General features: G+C 37.3%; 4 protein-coding genes across 4 annotated transcripts; 2 read left to right on the top strand and 2 right to left on the bottom strand.

The window, feature by feature from the left end:
* Positions 317–4997, top strand: LOC18771932 (dnaJ protein P58IPK homolog). The gene is made up of 9 exons (XM_007207357.2): positions 317–541; positions 1382–1547; positions 2403–2604; positions 2768–2928; positions 3010–3103; positions 3300–3512; positions 3629–3709; positions 3989–4207; positions 4354–4997. The coding sequence occupies exons 1-9, from the start codon at positions 415–417 to the stop codon at positions 4555–4557; spliced, it is 1467 nt and encodes a 488-aa protein (XP_007207419.1). The 5' UTR covers positions 317–414; the 3' UTR covers positions 4558–4997.
* Positions 5432–6527, bottom strand: LOC18771987 (fasciclin-like arabinogalactan protein 11). Its single transcript, XM_007204865.2, has one exon. It carries the CDS (start codon positions 6318–6320, stop codon positions 5583–5585), a length of 738 nt encoding a protein of 245 aa, XP_007204927.1. The 5' UTR covers positions 6321–6527; the 3' UTR covers positions 5432–5582.
* Positions 7980–13796, top strand: LOC18774511 (WD repeat-containing protein 20). The gene is made up of 11 exons (XM_020566023.1): positions 7980–8589; positions 9072–9386; positions 9458–9566; positions 9650–9743; positions 10542–10629; positions 10740–10823; positions 11550–11646; positions 11751–11838; positions 12014–12119; positions 12204–12296; positions 13069–13796. Exons 1-11 carry the CDS (start codon positions 8422–8424, stop codon positions 13465–13467), a joined length of 1641 nt encoding a protein of 546 aa, XP_020421612.1. The 5' UTR covers positions 7980–8421; the 3' UTR covers positions 13468–13796.
* LOC18774302 lies at positions 13955–18682 on the bottom strand. Its single transcript, XM_020566024.1, has 9 exons — positions 18527–18682; positions 18257–18408; positions 16970–17467; positions 15866–16031; positions 15405–15702; positions 15188–15260; positions 15027–15117; positions 14809–14888; positions 13955–14541 (listed from the first exon to the last, which is right to left on the bottom strand). The coding sequence occupies exons 2-9, from the start codon at positions 18335–18337 to the stop codon at positions 14290–14292; spliced, it is 1539 nt and encodes a 512-aa protein (XP_020421613.1). The 5' UTR covers positions 18338–18408; positions 18527–18682; the 3' UTR covers positions 13955–14289.

Here is a 21447-nt window from a genome sequence, read left to right as displayed (position 1 = left end):
GACTTAATCAGGTTTAACAAACTATTGAGGCCTTACATAGGCCCAATAAGGTTTCTATATGGGCTTTTGCCTATGAGGGTTGTGTTTAAACTCCACCAAATTTTGGGCTTTGCAATTTCGAAGAAGAATGGACTCGCACCTCTTCATGACGTGGCAGGTCATGACTGGTGCCAACAGAACTCTCGGTTAGTCGAAGGAGGAAAATCCACGTGGAGCTAAGCGATAGGCCCCAGTAACGTGGAACGAATACACCTCTCCTCCTCTAGCTTACTATTAAACGCAAGTTATGCAAACTTATGTTGGTATTAACATTAAATCATTTTGTTCACAAAATACACATAAATAACATTTATGCTCAAACTTTGTTTCAGAATTGAGGGATAGATAGAGAGAGAGACGGAGAGAGAAGGGGTGATGGTTTGGAGTTGCTCATTCGCCATGGATATGGTGGCCTGGAGAGGCTTGATGTACACAGGGTTCATACTGCATTTCGTCTTTGTCTGCCAGCTCCTCCTTCTTCAACCTCTGGTTTCAGCTCTAGGTCTGTTTCACTCACTCTTTGATCTATATCTTCATGCCTTTTGTTTGAATTTATTCATTGATCTAATGCTTCATGTTAAATTCCGCACTTTTTTTAAGTTGGGTGGTCTTATTTGTTGCGCCAAATTTGAAAGATCCTTGCTTTGTGGTTGTTTAGGGTTAGCAGTGTTCTGGGCTTTAGTGAAAATTAAACTATATGTTGCATTCATTGCGCTTGTATTCTTCAATGGTTCCGTAGGTAGCCATTGTACTAGAGAGAGTACATGGTGGTTTTGTATTTGTCAATTTTGCATTCTGGGCTTTAACTAGATTGCAGCATAGCCATATCAATCAAAGAATCAATGTTTATACATGGGATGGGAACGAACCTTGTACTATGTGTAGCCCTTTTAGAAGGGTATTGCTCTGTTTGTTTGTGATCCTCTTTTGGCCCGTTTTAGGTTGATAAGAAGTTTTGTATGTAAATGAGTGCAGCACCCTAAATTAAGTATACTATGGTTGAATAAGGGTTAGAGCGACATGTTTAACAGTAGGAATATTCACTTTTAAGAATTATTTTTTTTCACATAATGGAAATGGTAATTATATTGGTGGAGAAAAAAGAAATTAACTCCCCGATTCTACAGTTTTAGTAGAAAATCGGGAAAATGGAAGTCTAGAGGAATGGTGTCTTAATAAGTATACAATATTGATTCGTATGGAGTTGGCATGTTAGTTTGAATATTCTGTGACTACACAGATGCCAAGCCTGCTATGTTTTTTGTTTGTTAAGTTTCTATACGTGGCTTGGTACGTACATGTGTTGATAATGGCTTACATAACGTGAATCTCGCATGTGCAGATGGCAAACCAGGCAATGCAGCTGAATTGTTTGAGAGGGTTTCACAGAGTATAAAGGTGAAGCGATATAGTGAGGCACTTAATGATCTTAATGCTGCTATAGAGGCAGATCCAACACTTTCAGAAGCATATTACCATCGTGCATCCGTTCTTCGCCATATATGCAGGTACTTCTACGATTACGTTACTTCTTTACCATAATTGTTATTTTTTAAATAATTACCATTCTCAGGAAACGGAGTATATTTGGTTTGTTTTAAAGAATGTTTCAGCATTTATCATTTTCTATTTAAATCTTCAGTGAAAATAAGAATGTTAATGAGAGCAGATATCTTTTGACTGTATGAGATTTAGGAATACTGAAAACATGATGTGTGAAGATATTTGGGTCGTCTCGACTACGCGTTCCTTTCAGACCTCCATTCTTAAATGATCAATTACTGTCTTGGGTACTAGTTCATTTATAACAAAGTTTTTATTTCTAAGATTGATCCATCCATTCCTTTAACATCTATAGCTCACTTTTTCCCCAACTTATGTTGTTCCTTATTATTAAAAAAAACCTTTTTCTTTTCCAATCACTGTGGTTGTACTCCGTTGCTGTTAGCATTGCGATCTACTTTGATATAATTAGTATGGTCCTGAGGCCCATTGTCTCAAAGCTTCCAAGTGCTGCATCCAAATCATGTCTCTGTGTGCTCAAAAGCAACTGAACCATGGGCTTTTGTCTATAGTCGATCATGCATTTTACAACTGGGCTACAGCTAGTCAGCTGCCAAAATACTGATGATTAGACCAAAATTGTTGATCTTGAGCTTAATTCAATGGTCGATTCAACTTTTATCCTTTGTGTCTTTTCATTAGGTGTAAGTTGAGACAGACAGTGGCAGAAAATAAAAAATATCAATAACTTACATAGCTTTTATTGATTTCAGAACCTTTTCAAAATCCTCTCTTCTCCCTTTCCTTTCCAATTTCTGATTGGAAAATTATATGATTCAGGCGCTTTTTGGCTGATGTAGATATGAGGACTCAGAGAAGAGCTACAAAAAGTTTTTGGAGCTAAAACCACGGGAATCAGTTGCAGAAAAGGAGCTTTCGCAATTAATTCAGTCTCAGAATGCTCTGGAGACAGCTTTGACCCTCTCTGAATCAGGCGACTATGCGAAATCTTTGGAGTACGTTGAAAAAGTTGTACTGGTTTTCTCCCCAGCATGCTCAAAGGTAATCAATTCTATCTCTTTTCCATTTTGTTTGATTTCAGTTCCATGTAGTTATACATCATACCCAAACAGCTCGTTTGCTGATTGTAGAGAGTTGGTATTAAGGATCTTATAAATTCAGTACTCTAGTGACCTCATAATCATGAGCACATTGTTTCTTGTAGGCCAAACTGCTGAAGGTGAGATTGTTGTTAGCAACGAAAGACCATTCTGGTGTCATTGCTGAGGCTGGGTACATTCTCAAAGAAGATGAGGATAATCTGGAGGCATTATTACTCCGTGGCCGTGCCTACTACTATTTAGCTGATCATGATGTTGCTCAGAGGTTTGATTAGCACCCTGTTAAATTTTGAGTAATTTCTTTATAATTTGGTTAGAGTAAAATGAATATATACAATTTCTTTAGGCATTACCAAAAGGGTCTCCGTCTAGATCCAGAGCATGTTGAACTGAAGAAAGCGTATTTCGGACTGAAAAACTTACTCAAGAAGACTAAAAGTGTAAGTACTAACAATTGTTTTTTGATTTTTCTTTTGTTAACTTTTCCTCTTCTTCACTAACGGCTAGGGAATGCCGAGAAGTTTGGCAATGGTAGTGAAACTATTTCATAAGTTGGCCTTCTTTAGAGCCTGCATGAACCATTACCATGTTATGCATCATGTGGTGATCTCTTTCAGACAATTTTTCTTTATGCAGGCAGAGGATAATGTAAATAAGGGCAAGCTGCGGCTTGCAGTAGAGGAATATAAGGCAGCCTTAGCTTTGGACCCTAATCATCTTGCGCATAATGTACATCTTCATCTTGGCTTGTGTAAAGCCTTAGTCAAGCTTGGCAGAGGAAAGGATGCTTTAAGCAGTTGCAATGAAGCACTTAAAATTGATGAGGAGCTTCTTGAAGCTTTAGTACAGGTTTGCTGGTGCTTCTGTTATGCCCTGTTTTCCTCAGCATTCATAGAATTTAATATTAGTGTATCATTTAAAATATGGCTGTCCTCAAGTTTATTTACTAAATTTTGTGTTTACAGAGGGGTGAAGCTAAACTTCTGACAGAGGATTGGGAGGGAGCTGTGGAAGATCTCAAATCAGCAGCTCAGCGATCACCTCAGGTTAGCCATTATGTTTACTCTGTTGCAGCTGCTGGATTAGTGCTTTAATAAGTAATATCATGCACATAACAATAGATAAACTTAGCTAGATTATAAGCCAAGTATTTTATGTCTTCTTCTGTCTGTGGATAGGTATACCATTGACAATATTATATCAATGTAACTGTGTGTTAAATGCGCTATACGACCATAACTTTGGGTGTGTGCATGAGTGTGCACGTGCGTCCATTAATGTAATGTTGATAAATTTCTCGGATTAATTGTTTTCTTATTGTGCAGGATATGAATATTCGAGAAGCATTGATGAAGGCTGAGAAAGCCTTAAAGATGAGCAAACGTAAAGACTGGTACAAGATTTTGGGAGTTTCAAAGACTGCATCTATTTCAGAGATTAAAAAAGCCTACAAGAAGCTTGCTTTGCAGTGGCATCCAGATAAAAATGTTGAGAATAGACAAGAAGCAGAGGAAAAGTTCAGAGAAATTGCTGCTGCATATGAGGTTGAATGTTTTCTCTGAAGCTCTTTTTAATCTTCCCTTCCTTTTGAGCTTTAACCTTAACTAGATTTTCCACTTATTTGCTGCAATTAAGGAATCCTATATGTGGACTTCTTGGTTCCGTCTTACCCTTGTATAATCCTTTACAGGTTCTCGGAGATGAAGACAAACGTACAAAATATGATAGAGGTGAAGATATTGAAGATATGGGAATGGGGGGCGGCGGCGGCGGTTTTAACCCTTTTGGTGGCGGCTCACAACAATTTACATTTACTTTCGAAGGGGGCTTCCCTGGCGGTGGTGGTGGTGGATTTGGAGGAGGCTTTCCTGGTGGATTTGACTTCCAGTTTTGATTTCCAGTAAAGAATGGGGCTCCTCTCCCCATGCTTGCACAAAAGAGAGCCATAAACTGTGTCATTCTAGGGGAGCACCAAAGCAGTTTTACTAATTGATGACAGGTTTTTGGTGAGATATATACTTCGGGCACCCCAAAAGGGCTTCATAGTTATATGGATTTTTTTTTCATTGAGAGTTGCTACGCGGAACATCACGAGTCTAGAACAACTTGTATTAGTTGATTAAACGAAATTGGTGAGACCATTTCTGTATATGTTGCATGTACCCTTTTCGATAATGGGTTCTCATCAGACTTGAACCTGCATGGTTCTGGATAGCAGTTGAGTTTATTTAGTGAATTTTTTCAATAACAAGATTTAGTATATACTCAGAAAAGTGTATTTTATTGGATGAATAGTTTATACCACAGCATATGTTTGCGAATCGTTTTATGATATCACTTTTTGTCACCTAATTTGTTAGTGCAACTCAAAATTATATATATTTTATTAATCTCTGGACAATCTCTGTGTGAATGATTTAGAAGATCTAAAAGCAAAAATAGTGGAATTTGCTAGCAGCAACAAAATGGAGTGGAATTTGCTAGCAGCAACAAAATGGAGGCAGTCAATCAATAATATAGATTGATCCCTTATTGCCGTAAAATCTAATGATGTTTGACTCTTATTATAAGCTATGCTGCTCTTTCCCTATGTTCGTTTAGTGGCATCGAATTCCCTCAGTTTTTTATATATCTTATTATGAAGCAGAAAATGTTAGTTCTAGTTACAACAGTTTTACTGCATAACAATCATTAGGATGAAGATGCATGGCTTTCCTTACTGCAACTCCAGGGAGACATCCATGAACACACAGGGTTGAGAGGAGGAGTTTATTCAAAAGAACAATGTTCAATTTAATTTCAAATCATAACAGTTGTACAAAATTCTTAGCAGAAATACAGAAAACAAAACAAAACAAAACAAAACGAAACAAAACAAAAGTTCAGATGACCACAGAAATTCAACTCAACATCTCAACATCACAAGAAAACTGCTGCAAGAATTGCTGCTACCCCCATGGATACTGCTATCATTCCATGGTGTTTCAGCCCCATTGCAGCAGATGCATCTGGGGTACTGCCAGTGTCCGATGACCCTGAAGGGGCATCAGCACCTTTAACACTTTTTTTGGGTGCAGATGGCGCAGGAGCCGGTGCTGCTGGGCCAAAAATGTTCAAAGGAAGGAGCACCTGGTCCACCTCATACACAGCTAGCTGATTGTCAGTAAATATGGTATTAGCCACAGTTGCATTGACAACCCCTGTTGTTATGTTCACTTGGTTCCCTGCTGTGGTCACATTTAATGGGAACTGGCCATCATTGCTATTTCCAGCTTGTGTATGCAAAGGGTTGGAGACAGTTTGGAACTGTGAGACCGAAAAGAAATTCGGTAGGACGTGAAATTGCATAAGCGCCAGCTTTTGCTGTTCTGAAATGGAGTTTAGCGTGCCAGATTTGAGGCTGGAAAAGGCATTATCAGTTGGTGCAAAGAGGGTGATGCCCTGGTTTGAGGTGCTGAGCTGTGTGTCGATTTGGTCAGCCATCCTGGTGCTTTTAAGTAGCTTAATCAAGGTGGTGAATTGACCAGCCTTCTCAAGAATAGCAGTCACATTGGTTGCTGATGGTGCAGGAGCTGCTGCTGGAGACTGAGCAGAAACTGTGGCTGAGTGGAGGAAGATGATCAAAGTAAAGAATGTAAAGAAAGATATGACTGCCATCCCTTTTTTCTTTTTTGGGGGAGATTTTTATGTTTTTGGCTTGGTGGGTTTTGATCAGAAAGAGAAGAAGGTGGAGGAGATGGGCTAAGGTTGAAGAGGAGTGAGGGTATATATTGTGTGGGTGTGACTAAAAGAGAATGGGAAGTTAGGTGAAGGGGAGTCATTTTAAGGTAGCAAGACAATGTCATCTGAAGCCAATGTGCATATTTTTCTTGGTAAGTAAGAGAAACAATGAAGGAGAGATTGAGTTTTGCTTAGTGGGGCAGGAAAAAATAGCTGGATATGTGATTGAAGGGAGTGGGGTACAATAAGTGAGAATGATGAAGGTTTTTTGCTTCCTGTTTGGTGCAACTTCAAAAGAGAAAGCTTGAAGTTCAAGTTTTCATAATAAGCAGTTAGGGTGGGACCAATTTCTGCAATTCTTTGATTCTTGGTGATCCTTGAAATTGATATAAGATTCAAAGGGAAGGGGAAGTGTCATTGCCATGAACAATTCCATGATAACAGTAAATTTTCTGACTACCAGTATAATCTGATCTAAGCATTTGTCTTGGCTCAAATAACATGTGAGACACATTCATTAACAACTAAACAAGGGTTAAGTCTAGAATTTGAAACTCCAACTATGAAATGACCTTTTTGAGGTACTTGTATGTAAATGAGGGATTAGATGAGATTAAACTCTCATTAACAGACAATAAGCATCGATATTCACCTTAATTACTAATTACTGATATCATAATCATTTTTAGCATGTCCCTTGGAAATTTAAGTATCCTCTTTAAGCAAACTGAAGAAAAACAGTTCAGCAGGCAATCATTTTCAACCATTTCCTCTGATGTGTTACATCCTTTCAATATCAAGATTAGATCCAATAACCACCAATGGGTCCTCTATTAATTCTATAATCAAGAACTTTTTCGACTATGTTTGTTGTGTTTTCTATAATCAAGAAATATTATGATATCAAAGCGGGCTTGAGATCCAAATTTGGTTAAGTTTTGGAGCAAATTGGGCTGGTCTATATTCCAAGTGGACCCTAGTTGTAAAATCTCTTTTGTTAAGCTTGTTGATTCTTTTCAAACTTGGCCCAGACAGATTCATGTTGAAGTACTTTTTTACAAAGCAGGCTAATTCTATTCTGAGCTCTTTATGTACTTGCAAAACCCAAGGGGCCATCCTTGCATTCACAATGGATGCAAATTGCAATGCAGCAATTCACCCTTCTCTTCTAAAAATAATTCCAGTATTTCCCAAACCTTTTCTGAAATTTTAATTGCCAAATACCATAATGCTAGATTCAATAAAATTTTCCTATGAGTTACCAAATGTTGTAGCAAGTGACATGATTATTTTTCTTGTTAGAACTAATTAAACTTTAATTTAAAATGAACAAATAAAACACTATCATGATTCAAAAAACGTGACCAGTACATATAAGTAACTGATTTATTAAGATTGAATAAGATTGATCATACGTATACATCAACTGAAAATCTAAACACTTATTTTATTTTGATATCTCTAGCATTAGTCTTTATTATATAGATTCCATAATAATATGAAGCCTACATTGGGTATATCACAGAATATCTAAAAGACACAATTTTGATTGCAGTCTGCAGACCCAATTTTGTTTTTGTTTTTTTAATTAGGAAAGTCTCAAAGTGAACAGACCAACCCCTTTCCCAGTTGAAATCAAATCTGCTCCTGTTATTGCCATTTGCTGGTTCATAGCTTTGCTTCTCTTCACTATCTGAAGTTTCAGAGGAAAGGAAAGAAGAAAAGAAAAGAAAAAAAAGATCTTTGATCCCAACCGTTCACTACGTTGACTGGCAGCACAAAGTCAAATCTCCAACCGTTAAAAATTTACCATCAAACACTTTCCTCACAAGTTCACAACGTTCCCATAAGCCGCAAACCAGACAGTCCGTTTGATCCCATTGAAGACCCACAACAGAAAGCCAGAGCACAATAACACGAACAGAGCAAAAACCCACCTTTCTATATCAATTTCGAACTAAAAAGAAGAAGAAAGGAGAAGCATTTTAAACCCTAGGGGTCATGATCGTATGCTCCAAGGTCAATTGTAATCGCCACCATGATCAATACTTCCAACGGTATGATGTCAACGACTTCGTCGAGCAACGCTCAGTCACCGGGTCTCAAGACCTATTTCAAGACCCCAGAGGGAAGGTACAAGCTTCACTACGAGAAAACCCACCCTTCGGGTCTCCTTCACTACGCTCATGGCAAAACCGTCACTCAGGTACTCAATTTCTGCTATTAATTTCCTTCATTACCCATTTCGGGACTTCACTGTGTCGTAGCCATTTTTGGGTATTTTTGTGAAGATGTTTTTTGTTATTTATAGCCTTCTGTTTTTGTTAGGGTTTTTCTCAATGGTTATAACCCGTATGATAGAAGAATTGAAAATTGGATTTTTATTGTCTGGGTTTTGTTCTGAGTGTTTGATTTTCTAACTGAAGTGTTGAAAGAAATGTTAATGCTGGAATTATGAGGTGTTTCAAGACCCAGTATTTGAAACCATTTACCCCTTTTTCTACTTTTTCTTGAAATGTAATTTCTTAGTGCAGTTTTGGATGATTATAAGTGAACTTATGGAATATTCAGGTCCATCTACTGGGGTACCTGTATGATAGTACGTTTTTTGTATGGTTAATTTACTCAACAAGCCCTTTTTTTAATATGATATCTGAATTAAGAGCCTTGTGGGTCGTTGGTTATCAGGTGACATTAGCACATCTTAAAGACAAGCCTGCTCCATCAACCCCGACTGCACCATCTTCAAGCTTCAGCACTGGCAGTGGTGTACGTTCGGCTGCAGCAAGGTTGTTGGGTGGTGGTAATGGGAGCCGGGCACTTAGCTTTGTTGGAGGGAATGGAGGGAGTAAGAGTGTCAGTGCGAGTAGTAGAGTTGGGTCTTTGGTGGCTTCCAGTTCAAGTAGTTCGACTTCTACTTCAAATTTTGATGGGAAAGGGACTTACTTGATCTTCAATGTGGGGGATGCAATCTTCATTAGTGATTTGAATTCTCAAGACAAGGTATTTTTGAAGTTCCATGTGTTGGTTTAGGCACTGAGATCGGTTTATGATACGTTTCTTGTTGCATGTAGGATCCAGTAAAGTCTATACATTTCAGTAATTCAAACCCTGTGTGCCATGCATTTGATCAAGACGCGAAGGATGGTCATGATTTGATTATTGGGTTGAATTCTGGCGACGGTACAAATGTTTGTTTGAATTTGAAATCGCAATCTTGTTTTTGAAGTTCAATGTTTTGAATTGTTGTATGTGTACTTTTGTAGTCTACTCAGTGTCACTCAGACAGCAATTGCAGGATGTTGGAAAGAAGCTTGTTGGTGCTCAGCATTATAACAAAGATGGCTCTGTTAGTAGCAGGCAAGATTAACTCTCTATCTCTTTTTTCTTTTTTTCCACTTGTTTTTAGTTTATCTACTTCATAAGGGTTCTTTATTTCAAAGATGATTCTCTGTGTGACATTAGAGGTGGATTAGAAGTCGTTCTGTATAAAAGGTTCACCCAGTCATGGTTCTGTCTGTATGTCAAAAGCTTAGTATAAGTTGAAGATAGCTACTCTGCAATTTATCTCCCTGATGCAGTATGTGTTGATATATTTAACTTTTTTAGTTCACTTCTGTGGAGGCTAGAATGTTTCTTAACTACCGAAAAAGTAATAAAGAACACTAGAAGTGGCTGTGAATGTTAGTCTAGTTCTGGATTAGCAGGCTTGAAATTGGCCAGCATAGTTTCCTCTCTACTATATGGCTGCAAGTAGATGGGTAAATGTCTTGTTTCATCACTCTTGCAAGGGCTAATTCGTTTTTCCTTCACTTCAGCCATGATCAGAAGTTTATTGTGTATTCTGGATCTTCTGGTTTCGAGAATCTTATGTTTTTTTAGATGTTTGACCAGTGCCCTTTTGATGCCTTATTGTACACTTTGGACCTTTGGTTTATAAACTGCTATGTGGGAGCTAACTGAACTGTTGCTACACCCGCACCTGTGAGCAAACAGAAAAATTAGTCCCTGTAACTTGACTATTTTGCAATTGTCAATAATTGATTTTTAGCTTGTGTTTGTCATTACCTCAATAGGCATCATTCGAGAGCCTTTTGTCTGTTTAACTTTTTTTGTACACTTCTGTGGGGTACTTTGATTAATACCTGTTTTCCACAGCCGTTGTACTAGTATTGCATGGGTTCCTGGTGGTGATGGTGCTTTTGTTGTTGCTCACGCTGATGGGAATCTATACGTATATGAAAAGGCAAGCCCCTTTTATCTGAAAAACACTTTTTGCTGGCTTAAATTTTGTATTCCATGATTGCATATTAAGTAATTGAGTGTATTTTATGTATCTTTTTTTTTTTTTTCTAGAGCAAAGATGGGGCGGGCGATTCTTCATTCCCTGTTATCAAAGATCAAGCTCAATTTTCTGTCGCACATGCACGTTACAGTAAGGTATTGAGTTATGTTTATTTCCTTTTCTAACTTTGTTTCCCTTGTAGCTATTTTTTTCTGAAAGTGGCTCATCAAGTTTGTCTATAAATTAGATAAGGGATACATGCTGCTGCTATGTCACTATGGTGAATTTAGTTGGCACTTTTGACAGTGAATAAGACACTATGCTGTTATTCTGATACTCAGTTTGTATCCTATTTTAGATATAAGTCTTTTTAGGTGCTGTGTTTGGGTAATTTTCTAAAGTATAGATTCCTAGTCTAATACAGGGATTATTTCTGACTTGTGCGATTCAATCTTCAATCTGCTAGTCTGTTTTACCAACAATATTCTCATTTGTTAGGTTGTCTGAACCGTCTATTAGTTTATTTAAGTTATCATTATGTCTTTGAAGAAGCCCGTTCCCCCTTGTGCAATGTCGAGCAGCGAAGCATCAGTTGTCCATTGAATATCCTTTATTTCTTCAAGGCATCTTTACGGATCTGGCCTCTAGTAAATCTTATATATTTGTTGAGGTAATCTGGTTGAGGTCTTACAGGTTTATGTGCGCTATACTGGAATGTCACTGTGGTTAATTAGCCGAATACTGAATTTGCATAAACCAAATGACTATGATAAATGTCAGATAATTAGAAGGGAGATATGTGCATCTGACAACCTGAATTTCTATTTCTGCTTCCTTCTCCACCTACAATTTTATGTTGACTTCCTATTTTCCTTGTGCAGAGTAACCCAATTGCCAGATGGCATATCTGCCACGGTTCAATTAATAGTATTGCTTTCTCAACTGATGGGGCCTCTTTAGCAACTGTTGGAAGAGATGGTATAATGTCACTATAGTATTGTTTGGATTGTGTAGTTGCTCTCTTTTTCTGTTGGTTTTATCGTTTGCAAATTATATGATGTAAATTTAATTACTGAATGCAGGTTATCTACGCATTTTTGACTACTCAAAAGAGCAACTTATATGTGGCGGCAAAAGTTACTACGGTGCTCTCTTGTGTTGCGCTTGGAGGTGTGCATCTTTATTGGTTTTTCATTGAAGCTTGCTGCTGGTGTTTGTAATATTCTTCCGATCTTGTAGATTACCTTTAATTTTAAACTCCTGTAGTAGTTGGCTCTTTTTGCATTAAAATATTATTATACTTCTGAGATGATAGTATTATTGATTACAAAATGCTGCTGAACAGCATGGATGGAAAATACATACTGACAGGAGGTGAAGATGATTTAGTTCAAGTTTGGAGCATGGAAGATCGGAAAGTTGTAGCATGGGGAGAGGGGCACAACTCTTGGGTAGTTTTCTTAAATAGCATCGTGGTTGCTATAATTACTTGATTGTGGCTGTTTTACTAAGTTCTTACTGGATGATGTTGGCAGGTCAGTGGAGTGGCTTTTGATTCATATTGGTCATCACCAAATTCAGATGGTATGGGGGAGACTGTCATGTACCGGTTTGGTTCCGTCGGTCAGGTATCAGAAAAATATTGGTCTTGTCTTCAATTTTTGGTTTTTGTAATCAGATATCTCATGTATAAAAATGCCATAATTCCATTGTAATTTCCTTCTCTAAATTTTTATTGTTTCTTGGCTCTTTTGTCTTATCAAACCTCTGCTTTTATTTATTCATTACATATATTTGACATTTAAAGTTTTCAATAGAAAGTTTAATTTGAGCTATAACTGGTGAACCTACAAAGGTATGCTAAGATTTACAATCAGCGTAAAAAATTATAGTGATTTGAAATGAGTGCATTTGAGAGAAGTTATGAACTTATCTCAGTATTCTTCCTTTACCCTTTCTGTAAAAGGATTATGAAAAGAAAATATTTGAGTAATTAGCCAACAACTGAGATGATCAGTCTTGTAATGCAGACCAATCGCCACAGCAGTGATATATGGCTCAAGTTTTATTTAGAAAGGAAAATGGTTTGAGTTGAAAATGAAGTATTTGATAATTCATTGTTAGTTCTTACCCATGGTCCACCACACTTGGGTAAGGACAGAGAGAGTTAAGTTAACTTGTAGGTTGTCTTTTGCTCCCTTTTACTTTTACAATTGTGGATATTTTTTGCAGGTGGATAAAAACATAGTAGTTACAAATGTATATATAGATTGGAGATAGGGAAAGGAAATGAGACGGCAAAAGTTTTGAAAATACTAGTTATTTAATTGGAAAATAGTTTCCTAGTTCAAAACCATATGATATTTCTTTGTTTCATTATACTTATCCATTTGAGTGCAGGACACCCAGTTGCTTCTGTGGGACCTGGAAATGGATGAGATTGTGGTGCCATTGCGGCGATGCCCTCCTGGTGGCTCCCCCACTTATAGTGCTGGAAGCCAGTCATCTCATTGGGACAACGCACTTCCAGTGGGTACTCTTCAGCCTGCTCCAATCATGCGAGATGTTCCAAAAATCTCACCACTGGTTGCTCACCGTGTACACACTGAACCCCTCTCTGGCTTGATGTTTACTCAAGAATCCGTTCTCACTGTCTGCCGAGAAGGGCATATAAAAGTTTGGATGAGACCCGGGGTTTCAGAAAGCCAATCAAACAACTCTGAAACTGTGTTAAGCACCAGTTTGAAGGAGAAGCCTTTATCCTCAGGCAAGGTTGGTAGTTCCAGTTACAAGCAATGACCAGACTGTCATCAATTCAAGACACAAATGCAAAACAAGCTACGAAATTTTTTTTCGAAATTTTTTCCCCATTGGGTTACAGTTCCATTTGCCTGTGTAGCCAATTTTCTTTTGTCATCCAGTTGGTTTTTCCAGAAATAGCACTTTGTAAGCGTAATCTGACCGGCATTGCCATGCAACCAACTGATTCTATTGTATAGACAAAAATGTCATTGAAGGCAGTAAGAGGCTGGGAGGGAGAAAAACCCCCATTTGTAAGTACAAAACGGCTTTTGCTAGAATATATTTACTGACCTACATGAATGATATGATGTTGCTCCCTTGAGATCTGTTTCATCCCAGCAGTGCCGTTGAGCGGTAATTTATTTTACAGCCCTTAATGCATTCTTACCCTTTCTATGAACCATTTGTTGGATTAGTTTTGATTTTTTTTATTTTTTAAAAAAGAGCTCACTTTTAGATTCAAGCAGAAACAAAGTGTCGTATGGGTGACCGAAAAAGAATGATAAACCTGACCCAAGAAAAAAGGATTATCCAGAAGGAAGACCTAAAATCCGAACAATTTTGATCATTAGACCATATTGAAGGATCAAGGATGAGTCGAACAATCTGGCTCTCAAGTTGAGTCCTCACTAGAACACTATATATACGCATGCATACAAGGAAGCCAAAAGTTTCACCACGGGTTGTCATTTGAACTCTTCTAAGGCCAAGCTATACATGGGAAATAGTTATATACAACTACTCTTAACATGTTCTATATTTATTTACAGCCCCTCCTAGTATGCAACTATGGTTTTAGTGCATGTTAAAGTACAGAAGTCAGCTGCCATGAATAGCTTCTGCAACTTGAGTTTCATTTTCAAGCTGTTGAGGATTCGTTTGCGCTTGTTGTGCATTCTCTGGTGATTGATTCGGCTGCGTCACCTCCTGAGAACCACGCTGTCGATTTGACTGAAAAAGCCATCTTTCTCTCCATCTAAAAGCCTCAACAATAATAGAATTTCCACACATTGTAACTCCAAACCCCATAAAAGTGGCAAGGAGAACAGACAGAACTGCATGCATGTGAAGCTGTAGACCCAACAAGAACATATAAGACACTGTTATGGATACGAAGGTGAACACCAATATTCAACACTTAAAGCCTCATCACGGACTTAGTGGATTTTCACTTGACAATAAGATTATTGATCAGCAGTTGCTTGTTCTAAGCATTTTGTAACCCAAAACAGAGAAAAACTTTTTCACTAAGTAGAATCATCACATTTTCATGAATGGAGTAGCAGAGCAGTTACTTCACAAATCCTATCACTACTTGAGTAGCTGAGCAACTCTTACCAATGAATAGAGCACATGTGCTGAGAGAACCACCAGTGTAAACTGAGTAGTTGCATAAACCCAGACAAATTTTCTTCTCACTGTGCACGAATTTCTAAGTCAGTATAGTAGAAAGACATTGAATTCTTCTTTTTTTTCTTCTTCTTAGTCGCAAGAAAATCAATGAATTCATGAATTTGAAAATATTTCTAGATAAGTAATTTCAAGCGTAGCCCTACCCATTGTGGTTGATGTCATGGATGCCAAAAGACCCAATATGCAGGAAAAAGGAAGAGAGACAGCAATTGCACCCGATCCCATTTTGCCCACCTGTCCATTTGATTTACTTAGAAACTGAAAGGCTAAGAAAGAAAAAGTACAAAGAATTTGCATGACTTACCAGAAGCTGCTCAAGAAAACAGAAGTAAGCTAGCATGCTGACTATGACAAGGATGGGAACATCCTGCCAAACCCTGGAAATTTTTGCATTAATTATTAATTATCCCATCCTAGAAGGTGGTGTTGAACATATTAAAAAATAAGACCATACACAACAGACATAGTAAGCACAGAAATTTCCCTTTCCTGTGCATTATAACAGTTAAAATATCACTTGCCTATACTGAGTAACCTCAGTCTGCTGTGCTCTACTTCCTCGAGAATTAAGGGTCTGAACATTTTGAATTCGTAATAGTGTGACGGGTAGGTTCTGAACCTCTTGCTTGCATACATCACATGTTTTATTACCTTTAATGCTGAACCATTTGACAGCACATTCTTGGTGGGCAAGAGCAAGGTCACCTTTACAACTGCACTCCATCTTGAGGGTTTCAGCACATTCACCTAGTTCAACTAAGCAAATTCGACAAACAGCTTCTTCTACAGCAATATCTTCACCGCCATCATCACTTCCATCTGAACCGCAAGACTAAGATAAGGCATAGGTTGGTTATCACAAGTAACAAAACCAGGGTCAAAGGTAGCTAGAATCTGAAAATACAGACAACTGGTACTCCCACAGGGATAGGAGAGGTTTTTTTGTGGATGTGGAAAAAGACAATTAAAACGCAAAATTTACCAGTGTCAGTTACTGGGGATGTGCTTGAAGTTGTCGTGACAGCCCTCTCAGGCATTCGTGGTGTGGTGGGAATTACACGAATGACACCACCTAAATATATACTTCCATCTTTATTAATCACAGGGACTGATTGTGAACGATGAATGGGTAGTTGGGCCTCTCCTTTCTGCAAAGTCAGGAATTGAAACAAAAAATAATGGTACAAATACTCAATACAAATAAAATTGAACTGCAAGCAAAAAATAGACATATTATTAGACTCGGATGAAAGATCAAAGAGAAGCACCTCATGTAGATAATTTAAAAAGTAACAAACTTTTGGATCATAAAATGAAAGAGCAGGACAACTCACTGTGGGACTCAAATTGATAGAGGAAATAATAGGAACCATATTTTAGCTTTTGCTTAAAAGAAAAAATACGTGGTGCACCAACAGAAAACTGGGCTGCTAATCAAACTCTATAAAACTAATCTATCCTCCATTGTGATGAACTCCCCTCTCATTTAGTCTCCAAGAAGAGGAGTCGTGGTGGTCCCTCCCGGACTGCCCGGATCCCACGAGTGAATAGAAAGTTGGATCTACATTGGATCTCACCTGAACCGCCCCATCTATCCTCCTGAGTTGAAGTTTGGTTTCAAACCCCGGTTTTGTAAAGAACCAAGGAGAAAAGGTTATCTTTTTGGTCCAAGAAGTAATATGTTCGGTAGAATCAGTACAGGAAATTAAGGGGGAAAGTCCAGGAACTCTTCACAAGGAGGGTGGGTGCACTGCCACCAGTACATGTGACATTGAGGAAATCAACTAGATTTAAACTTATCTTGGAATTTTGCTAATGCTCTGTAGAGCGCTACTAGCAAGTAGAATTGCCAAAATAAGCAAAACTTTACACAGATATACAATAAATCTAAAGCAATTTCCTCTCCATTGTAGATAATATAATCAGTTAAATGATCCTTAAATAAAATTGAACACTACACAGTAAGTTTAAAGGACCTCCAGAATGTATATGAGATTTTCTTTATTATATAAACATGCAATATGGTCAACTTAAATTCTTCTTGATGCATTAATTATTCTCAAGCTAACAAGTGATAGATACTCACAACAGAACTGAGCATATCAATTGTGTTCCCTCCATGCATAGACTCTGGATTTGAGTGAGCAATTGGAGTTACAGGCAAGGATGATGCATTTTTCATTCTAGGAGTCAAAAGCTTTGTAAAGGACCATGTCCTTGAAATTAAAGGCTTCTCACGTGTCCCTGCAGGTAAGCCTCCCAGGGCTAGAGTGGCAGCCTTCTGAATCTCTGAAGTAGTGTTCCGATGTTTGAAACTGAGTTTTGGAAGGAGGCTTTTTATGGTTGATTTAGCTTTTGATGATGAGGGACCTGGCAACCCACTGATTTTGGCTAAACTAGGGCTGGGTAATGGGGAGAAGTTTACTCTTTTGGGAGTGAGACTCGGCGTTGGGGGCATGTTTATTCTCACAAAATCTTCTTTGGCATCCTCAAGACTTCTTGAAGGTATCTGTAAGATGAGGTTCTGTCGTCTCCATGGTTGACCAGGAGGAGCTTCTTCAATTATCTCAGCGGCGTCTCCACCCTGCAAAAGAAGAGCAAAAGAAAATCATCCAGGATCAGCGAAAATACGCAATTTACATTCACATTATCTTTTCCTGATCAGTTATACAAAAATCTCAGACAAGCACATCTATGATGAACGGAAAATAAGAAATGAATATTGAAGAACTAGCTCAAGTCAATTTCACTTCACTTGCATAGGTATGGCAGATTGAGGACAAAGCCAGCATAAAGGAAAGACCAAAGGGGATACATATTGAAGCAGATTTATGAAAGAACATAATCATGTGATTTGTCCTTTGTTCAGAGCAACATGAAAATACATAATTTTAAGCCAAAATCAGCAGTAAGCTCTTTTGTCCAAAAAAAATTATAATTAAAAAAAAAAAACAGAAGAAATACAGAATGAAAACAATAGCAGTGTAAATCCTGACTAGTTCTAAAAGGAATTGGAAGCTTCTAACTTGAATTTCATATTAATACAAATATCAACTGAAGATTGATATTATGGTTGTTGACAGATTATGGAGCCTTAAATCAATTGATATCTTTCAGCACTTTGTCTTGGCTGTGCACTAAAACCAATAATTGCATAGCGAAAAATGAGTATGACATATCAACTATGGTTCACCCAGTTAAGTACAAAAAAAAAACTTCAAGTTTGAGTTTTTAAACACAAACATAGAGATAATCACAAACATTATCCGGCAAGATGAATTGAATCCACAAGTAATGAAATTTATGAGCAGGAAATAAACATATCAGAACAACCCATCATAGATTTTTCAACAAGGAAGCGAAAATGAGGTACCTTTTGGATTGAAGGGCCAGCTTTGTTGGTGGAAATGCCACCATCATTTTCTTCAGCAACGGTTTCTTCTCCAGTTGCCATAGCTCGGTCCCAGCAAAGGCCGCTTAATTTTCTTCACGTAAATGAATTCTGAGAAAGCTCTGCTCTTGGTCCTGCAAAAACAACCAAAACCCACCAGGGAGATGGTGCAGAAGAGCTGAAAAGGCAGAGAGAGATATGGACAAGTGGCAGCTGAGAGAGAGAAGAGTGAAGGAGAAGGAGGCAGCTCACAGTCAGACTCATGAAGCTCTCTCAAGGCTCGAGCAAAGCAAAGCAAATGCCAAAACGGATTTGTGTTTCTTTCAATTCAAAGGGCCCCACAGATTTTGCAACGGGGGATGGGAAAGATGGTCCGGCTGCATCGGCGACAGAGTATAAAAGCTTAGAAGGGTTTTAGCTTTTTAGCACGTGTTGGGGCTTTGCAGTTTGCGGTGACAAACAAATATAACCTATATTTAGCATAACAAAGAAAATAATGTCTCCGCGTTATGTTATGAGACGGTCAATTTTACAGCAGTTTTCAATACGAACGTTACAAAATTTGAAAACTAAACTTAGGAATTCCCTTTTTTACTTGATTCAAATAACTGAAATCTCCTTGTTTAGCTTGAAAGGATTCCAATGTAGTTTAGAATCGAAATCCTTCCAAATCAGTTAGATAAACTTCTACTTAACCGCTAAGTATTTAAATATAGATTTAGAACTCTTTTAGTTTAGTTTAGTTTGGTTAGCGAATGTCATTTTAGAAACTCAACAATTACCGTCCATCAAATTTACTCAAAACTTTCTTTAACAAAATGAAAATTGAATAACACTAATGACATTTATATCATTACTTATTTAGTAAAGGAACTTCTATCACATTTCACATATGCTATCATATTTTCCTAATTGTCACATCTCACAATATGACAAAAGTTCTTATCTTATCTTTTTTTTTAAAATAAACAATTTAATAGAATTTCAAGATATTGTTCTTCGGAGGAAGAAAAAAGGGTGGTAATTGAAAAACAATGTGCAGCCGCCGAGGTTTGAACTCTCAGGTGTTTTCACTCACAATAATCACGTTGACTCTTCTAAAATTAGCAAGGGCGGTTTTGTGATCAGGTCATAAAAAATTAATGTTGAATGAGTTAATATGTCACATTCATATGCATATTATTGAGATTGCCTTCATTCTTTCATAACCTGTCCCAAGAAAAACAAAAAAAAAAAACAAAATGATTTTTCAGGAAACTGCCGGCCAACGTCTTTGAGATCAGAAACTGTAAAAATAAAATGTCATTATCATTCCATATATATATTAATCTCTACATATAACTTGGAAAAATAGTTTTTGTTTAGTAATGGCTATTAGCAAACAAATCCAGCATCTGAATAAGGGTTTAGGGAATAATAATCTAGTCTCAGAAAATTCACTTATAGGTAGGCATTGGGATAATGTACATTAAGAAAGAATGAAGTAGCAGACAAGCCTTTTAATTCAAAATATTCATTTTTTTTTTGTAGTCTAAATATTCCAACAAAATAGAATATGTGGGTTAGGCGAGTTGAACAGGATAGTGAGTCTATTCCCTTGCACCCAAATTCGATTCATTTATCCTTTTATTAGAATAATTTAGAGTAATTTAGATTATCACATCATGTATCCGAGAAAAATAAGAACTAAAATATCATTCACCAGCTCGAAACCTAATCAAACAAAAGAAATGACTAATTAATCATTATACCAAAAGGTCAGTATCGTAGGGTAGCCTTTTAAAGACACAATTTTTTCACGAAAATGCTGCCACTTATTCTTCCACTTAATTATATATATGGTGGTGATGCAAAAAGTAAGAAGCTGAGCCTTTATCTCTTTATGCCAATATTTCAACCTTATTAATCATAATCAATGTAATTATTGGGATTAGATTACTCCAAGTATCATCAACAATATATATATTATATAGAAAATAAAGTTGAAAGCTCAGTTGCTATAGGATTAGATACTCTTGTTATTTTATGGCGTGTGTAAGTCAACGTACAAAAAAAAAAAGATTCTTTGAAATAATGGCTGTGGTTTATCTTAGAATGTTTTACTGTGGCACTATGGCCACAGCATCAGAGTCGTTCAATTTATATATAAGAAAGTATTGAAAGCTTAGTTTTCCACCTTTCTCCTTTCGTCCAAAAGATCATAATTTTGTTGCTAGTGTTGGCCGTGCCGTGACAAGGACGTCATAATCTTATAGCAAATTTGGTTTAGACTAATACATATTTTCATAGACAAGAAGGTCTAGTTCAATGAAAGAAGACCTTAATTTACATACAGTGATCTTAGATTCGAACTCCATGACACTTTGGCAGTATATGTCGATCTCAAATGAAAAACACCAAATCTTAATGCATGTCAACAACTAAGCTACTTAGTGAGAACCACAACTCAGAAATAGCACTTTCAGAAGTGAACTGGAGAACCTTTGTCAATCTAAAAGTATATTTGTAAATTGTGAGTGCAAGAACAATGAAAATCGACCGTACACGTAGTCGTGGCTTGGGTTGATTTGGGTCCCGCCCACTTCGTGAGTGCCAAATGAGTATTGCTAGCTAGGGCTTAGCTAAGCTTTAGTTATGTATAGAGCCCACGCATGAAAAGGGCAAAGCCAAGATTTAGCTTCACCTTTCATGCACTCAAGGATTGAAGATCTGGTGACTTTACTTCCAAGGATTCACCAATTATGCAGAGAGGGGGAAAGTAGAAGGGGGGTTTGTTTATGTCCTATGATTAATATGTTATCTTGTTCGGTGACTGACGGGTTAGAACAAATCGTATTCAATTAAAATGAACAAGTGTTCTAACAATGATGTTTGATGATCTTAACATTAATGAGACTGGACTCATTAAACCTTCTTAATCATGAGTCTTTGAACCTTTTGGTGATTAGTTTTTGGAGACCATCTTAACCACTTGTCCTTAGCTTTAATTTATCCTCTTGAACTAATTAATTTTGCATTTATTCGCTTGGTATAAAGAAAGCTTCGATTTCGCATCCAGCTTCTTACTTCTGAAAACCAGTCAAAGTTTGGCATTAATACAAAACAAAAGGGCATCAGATTAAACGTGACTATTTCTAGATAAGGAATAGCATACTCGTCATGTGAATTAAAAC

Source organism: Prunus persica, chromosome G6 (assembly GCF_000346465.2).
Source record: "Prunus persica cultivar Lovell chromosome G6, Prunus_persica_NCBIv2, whole genome shotgun sequence".
In the NCBI taxonomy this organism is placed as follows: Eukaryota; Viridiplantae; Streptophyta; class Magnoliopsida; order Rosales; family Rosaceae; genus Prunus; species Prunus persica.
The sequence above is the reverse complement of the archived record's forward strand: the minus strand, read 5'-3'. Positions and strand labels throughout refer to the sequence as shown.